At 59.7% G+C, this 6,069-nt stretch overlaps 1 protein-coding gene across 1 annotated transcript in view; it reads right to left on the bottom strand.

Annotated features, from left to right (window-relative positions):
• Positions 1–1,922: 1,922 nt before the first annotated feature.
• The window catches only part of MRPL21 (mitochondrial ribosomal protein L21), a 10,490-nt gene continuing 6,343 nt past the window's right edge, over positions 1,923–6,069 (bottom strand). Inside the window, exons 6-8 of the mRNA XM_045297144.1 lie at positions 4,793–4,845; positions 4,325–4,428; positions 1,923–2,280 (exon numbers count right to left, since the gene is read on the bottom strand). Coding sequence (XP_045153079.1) covers positions 2,216–2,280; positions 4,325–4,428; positions 4,793–4,845 — 222 coding nt within the window. The 3' untranslated portion in view covers positions 1,923–2,215. The remainder of the gene's footprint in view (positions 2,281–4,324; positions 4,429–4,792; positions 4,846–6,069) is intronic.

The raw sequence follows: 6,069 nt of genomic DNA, 5'->3' as shown, positions 1-6,069 counted from the left end.
CACCGGTCACGTGGCCCCTCCGTTGTGGAGGTGGGTGGAATGGGAGTTTGCTCTGTGAACTTTGGCCCAAATCACAATTAAAAAAAAAAAAAAAAAAAAGTGAAGGCGGACGAGTCAGGGCTAGAACAAGGCCTGGGCAGGCTGGTGCGTGGGGGCAGAGTACAAGCCTGGGAGGTGGGTATTCGGGCTGGAGTGGGGCGCCTTCCCTTCTGGAAGGATGGGCAGGCTGACGCACCGAGGACTCTCGCTCCACGTGCTGGCTCACCACCAGCACCCTTTCAGCTGGTGGGTGGAGGAGAGCCACCAGAGGTTCTGGGGTTTGCCTGCGGGTGCAATGGACACCTGGAAGGAGACACCCTGTCCCTGATGGCTCAGAGGGCAGGTCCTGCCTGTCCCTCTGAATACAGTACAGCCAGGTGCTCCCTGATCTATCTGGGGCCCAGCGCCCAGGCGTGGATAGGAACCGGGGCAGTGGCAGGCCTTTGAACTGCACAAGGTCAAGGTGGGTGCTGGCTGCCAGGCGGGATGGCAGGTGGTGGAGGTGGCGAGGGCCTGGGAGGCAGAGTAGGGAGTGCCGGGCCTGAGGGAGCAGCTGTGTCCTTCCAGGAAGGGACAGAGAGGGTTCCAGGACAGTGAGGAGGCTGTATGCTTCCCCCAAGGACAGTCTTGGGAAGCCAGCGGGCAGCTCCACCCTGTCCCGCTGAGTCATCAGCAGTCAGATTAAGGCACCTTCTGTGCAGGGGAGGCAGCGGACACAGAACACAGCTGGTGTCTGAACTGTGCTGGTGGTGGATGATGTGGCCTGAGAATGTGGGAAGTAGCACAGCCCCCCCGAGAGAAGTACAGGCAGAGGCTCCTTAAACATTTTCACCTTCACCTCTCAGACCTGGATGTGCCCTGGAGGCAGGCTGCTGGAGGACATCATCGGAAAGGGGAGAGACCCTTATGGGGAGGGCGGGGCACTGGCAGAGGCTCACACGGCAGCACCTGGAGGGTGGGCAGTGTCATGTTGTGTCCCGGGTCTTGAGGAGCCCACTGAAGGCACCGCCACAGCACAGCCAGGGTCCCCCGGGGACTCAGATGCAAGGACACCGAGCCACGATGGCAGTCACTCCCACCACTCTGAATTCCCTCCCACCACTCTGAATTCGCGGCTGCTTCCAGAAGCCAGTGGGAGGCTCATTTGCTGGGCTGTACACCCACAGTGATGGCTGGAAGCCCTGTTCCCGGGCCGTCCCGAATGGCTCTGTGGCTACTGTGGGGCACCCGTGGGTGCCACCTTGGCCCTTGGAGTCCCCTCCACCTGACAGAGAAGGCCACTGGAGAGGCTCAGCACGTGGAACCCGCTTCCCATTCGCCAGGTTCCCAGGCTGGGGAGGCTAGCTCAAGCCAGAGGGTTGCTCAGCTGGCAGGGCTCCTGCCCCCTGCTGTCCACAGAAGGCATGGCAGGGGAGGACGCCGCTCAGGGCCTTAAAGCAGAGGAGAGAGTCGGACTAGAGGCTAAGGAGGGGGCAGCGACAGTAGTCTCAGCATGGTCCTGGGGGCTGGGTGGTGTGTCTTCTGTGTCTCTGCTCCAGATCACGGGGTGCCCCGGGCCCTCCACCCCATGGGGATCTCCAAGGGCACGTGTAGGAACAGTGTCCCCCTGAGCTGTGACTCACACTGACACTGCGGAGGGTGTGAGCCGGGGACTAACGTGAACTAGGCAGAAGGGGTTTACCCTCCCAGCCCTGCCTCACAATGTGCTCTCAGCCTCTGGGTTCAGGACCTGACCCTTCAGATCTGGATCCCTGCTTCTGAATGATTCCCTCCCCGAGCCCTGCTGAGGGGCCTGGCCCCCCACCAAACCCCAGGGCCACCCTGAAGCTCCATCGGAGGCCCCGGGTATGTGCCCCCACCCCACCCCAACTGCAACTACAGAGACGGGTGGAAGCTCAGCTTTAATAAAGGAGACAGTCCGGCTGGGAGCTGGGAGGCCCGTTTGTGTGCACCCACCCCACCTGAACGGAGCCCAGCGGGCAGCCATCTGAACAGTGGTCCTGGCTGCACACCTAGGGCCCCTCCCCACCTCAGGCAGACAGGCCCTGAGGCACTTCCCAAGGGCCAGCTTCTTGGCCCAGTGCCCCAAGGTGGAGTGCCATGTGCCTGGTGTCCGGCCTCCACTGGACCATGCATCTGCGTCTCCAGGAGGGCTTTTATTCTGTCTGTGTGTCCATCACCGCAGGCAGGGTGCAATCTCCACGCTGTTGATCCGGAGGACAGTCTGCGGCGTGACAATGACTGCGAGAGGGGACATGGGACAGGTTGCTGCCAGGCGGTACCCAGGGCACCTGCACTGGGCATGTGCTCCTACACCACTCTACCCCACACACATCCCGAGGGTGGCTATGTGGCGTGCCCCTACCTCCTGAGGTATGTATGCCCAGAGGTGAACCTGTATTCTGTGTCCTGTGATGTAGCCACGTGTTCTGGGGTATACCTGTGTTGTCACGTGTGCTCTACGGTATATCTGTGTTCTATGGTGTATCCGTGTGTCACGTGTGCTCTATGGTGTGTCCCTGTGTTCTATGGTGTATCCGTGTGTCACGTGTGCTCTATGGTGTATCTGTGTGTGTCACGTGTGCTCTGTGGTGTATTCCTGTGTTCTATGGTGTATCTGTGTCACGTGTGCTCTATGGTGTATCCATGTGTCACGTGTGCTCTGTGGTGTATTCCTGTGTTCTATGGTGTATCTGTGTCATGTGTGCTCTATGGTGCATTCCCGTGTTCTATGGTATATCCTTGTGTTTCACGTGTGCTCTATGGTGTATTCCTGTGTTCGATGGTGTATCCGTGTGTCATGTGTGCTCTATGGTGTATCCTTGTGTTCTGTGGTGTATCTGTGTGCGTCATGTGTGCTTTATGGTGTATTCCTGTATTCTATGGTGTATCTGTGTGTGTCATGTGTGCTTTATGGTGTATTCCTGTGTTCTATGGTGTATCTGTGTCATGTGTATTGTATGGTGTATCCCTGTGTTCTATGGTGTACCCGTGTGTCATGTGTATTGTATGGTGTATCCCTGTGGTCTATCATGTATCTGTGTGTGTCATGCGTGCTCTATGGTGTGTCCCTGTGTTCTATGGTATATCTGTGTCATGTGTACTGTATGGTGTATCCCTGTGTTCTAAGGTGTACCCGTGTGTCACATGTGCTCTATGGTATATCCCTGTGTTCTATGGTGTGCCCATGTGTGTCATGTGTGCTATGGTATATGCATCTGTCCCATGCTGTGACCCTGTCCTGAGATACATGTGCCCTGTGTAAAGGGGCACTGAGCTCCCTGGCTCTGCTGGAGGGGAGAGGCTGGGTCCTCATGGTCTCAGCACACAGCCCTCCCCACCACTTTGCACCCTGGGTGGCTTTGGGTCTGTTTAGGGTGGGGCAGCCTCAATGCTGGCCAGGCTTCGGAGAGGACCCTCAGCTGGAGGTCCAGCCTGGTCACTCCTGAGAAGTGGGGATGCAGTGAGACTTGGCCCACATCTTTGGAACATGGTGTCAGGAGAGCGGTCCCCGGAGGAGGAGATCCTGCTTGGTAAAGTGGGGGAGCAGTGAAAGCGAGGACGACCCTGGACAGGATGGAGGGCACCGTGGCTGCAGCCAGGGGAAGGATGTGTTCCCAGAGCAGGACCCGCCGGGCAGTGCTTCACTCTGCTGTGCTGCACACAGGTTCACTAGGAGCCCCACCTGACGCGCTGGTGCGAACGATCCGGGGATCCCAGTGATGCGCCTACTGCTCGGGGGTCTCAGCCTGCCTGTGGGGGCTGTGGTGACACTGGCCAGGCCTCAGTGGTCTTCCGGAGTGAGAGGAACACGAGGCACACTCTAGGTGGCGTGGGCCTCCTGCTGGGCGAGCGCTGCCCGCTCCCCGCTCGCCTCCCCAGGCAGCCCTTCACTGACTGAACCCATTGTTGCCGCCACCACGGGGTCAGTCCACTAAGGGAAGGCCTTCCTTCTTGTCGTGTGTCCGTTTCACCGAGTACCGTGTCCTTCTGGGGACTGGTCTCTCCTGCCACCACGCTCAATGTCTAGCTTGCCTCTCAGCGAACTCACCCTGATCTGAGGGGCCCAGGGTGACCGGGAGCCCCGTCCTCCTGGTGGACAAGGCCGCTGAAGAGGTTCCTGCATGCCCCTCACAGAGGGCGCGTGGTGAGCATGGGCCCTCCCCTGACTACAAGTCACCATTACTGCCCTGGTGGCAGTCTGCAGGGTCTCCATGACACCCCATCCACACCCAAACCCCGAGGACCACGCGGGGCCGCCAGCGCCGCCACCCTCACCACTCACTTCTCTTCCTTCTGTAGTTCTTCCTCTTCTTAAACTTCATGTTGATTTTCGGCCAGGATTCTGTTTTCTCGATGACAGTGGCTTCCACCCGGACGAGCTCCTTTCTAGGGTGGAGAAGCAGAGACAAGCTGAGTGGCTGCCGCCTCCTCCCGCTGACCGCAGGAGGGACATGGTGACAAGGGGCAGGGAGCGCTGGAGGTAAGCTGCTTACTGAGAGGTTGGCAGTTCAAAGCCCCTGGGAGCTGTTTGCTCCTGAAAGACTGATAGTCCTGGTAACCCCGGGTCTGGCTCTACTCTGCCCTTGCTGCAGTTGCTGTGAGCAGTGGGCTTGGGCTGGATCAGCACTCCCACCACCCAGTTTGGGGACACCCACTCCCTACCAGTACCGGTGTGAGCACCTTGGGACCGGCATCCACCGAGCCCCTGCGCTCTGGCCGAGGTCTGCACCCCACGCCGCCCACTACCTACCCGAGAAGCGGCTTGCCCAGCAGTGTGAAGTCATCTGACCCGACCAGCAGGACCTTGGGGAACCAGACAGGCGTCAGTGGGTGTGTGGCTTGTGGCCCCACAGGCAGCGGGGGCAATGTGTCCCTTAAATGCACCAGGGGGAGAGAAGGGGGCTGAACACTGATGCTGGTCCAGCTGGACATGCTAGCCACCCAGGAGGAAGTCCTGTACCTGGACCCGCCTGTCCACAAAACCCTGCGGCATGTTTTTGGCGGGGACTGTCCTGCAGGGAAGCGATGAAGCCCAGGAGGGCTCTCTGCGTCCCACATGGAGCCTATGGGGGGAGGCTGGCAGCCAGCAGTCAAGGTCACTGCGAGGGGAGCATCAGGGCTTGGGCCGGGTGAGCGCTGAGGGGCAGTGCAGAGTGCAGCCTAGGAAGCCCCTCCCACCATCCCTGCGTCACCAGGAGGAGCCGGCTGCTTCAGGTGCTGTCAGAGCCAGCTCAGGATAAAGCCCTTAAGAATCTTCCCACGCATGCCTGTGGTCTCCAGCCAACTCTGGCGTGACCGCACGCCTGGCCCCGCCCTCACGAGCAGGGTCCCCAGTGAGGGGGACTGAACACTGATGCCGGTCCAGCTGGACATGCTAGCCACCCAGGAGGAAGTCCTGTACCTGGACCCGCCCTCACGAGCAGCCCGAGGCAAAGGACACTCAGATCCCGGTGGCGGCGGCGGCCGCTGTGAGTGATGCAAGTTGTGTCCCCCAACACATGGCATCAGGCACCTGGTGGTACACATTGGGGCGGCAACTGCCAGGTGTACAGTTTGAGCCCACAGGCAAGATGAGAGGTTTTTCTGCTCTTGTGAAGAGGGACAGCCTGGGAGACCCACAGACAGTTCTGTCCTTCCCTACAGGGTGGTTGAGTGGCACACAGCACCCGACTGGCCATGGTTCCCAGTGTTGTACAACCGCCCTGTTGTGTGATCTGATGGGATCATCCTGCAACTCCTCTAAGAAGTGCGGCCAGGCTGCCCCTTAGAGGCAGGGATGGCGAGACTTTGTGTCACGTACTTTGGCCAGGCGGTCAGAAGGGAACAGTCCCTGAAGGACTTGGTGCTGTGGAGGGCGGGGAAAAGAGGAAGGCCTTCAGGAGACGGGTTGACAGAGAGGCTGCAACAATGGCCCCAGCACAGGAACAACTGCGCAGTGGATGCCCAGGGCCGGTCAGTGTGTCCTCGGCTGTGTCCAGGGCTGGTCAGTGTGTCCTAGGTTGTTCCCAGGGCCGGTCAGTGTGTCCT

Source organism: Echinops telfairi, unplaced genomic scaffold (assembly GCF_000313985.2).
Source record: "Echinops telfairi isolate 266 unplaced genomic scaffold, ASM31398v2 ScPeMD7_7417;HRSCAF=8455, whole genome shotgun sequence".
Taxonomy (NCBI): Eukaryota; Metazoa; Chordata; class Mammalia; order Afrosoricida; family Tenrecidae; genus Echinops; species Echinops telfairi.
This window is presented reverse-complemented; position numbering and strand designations above follow the sequence as displayed.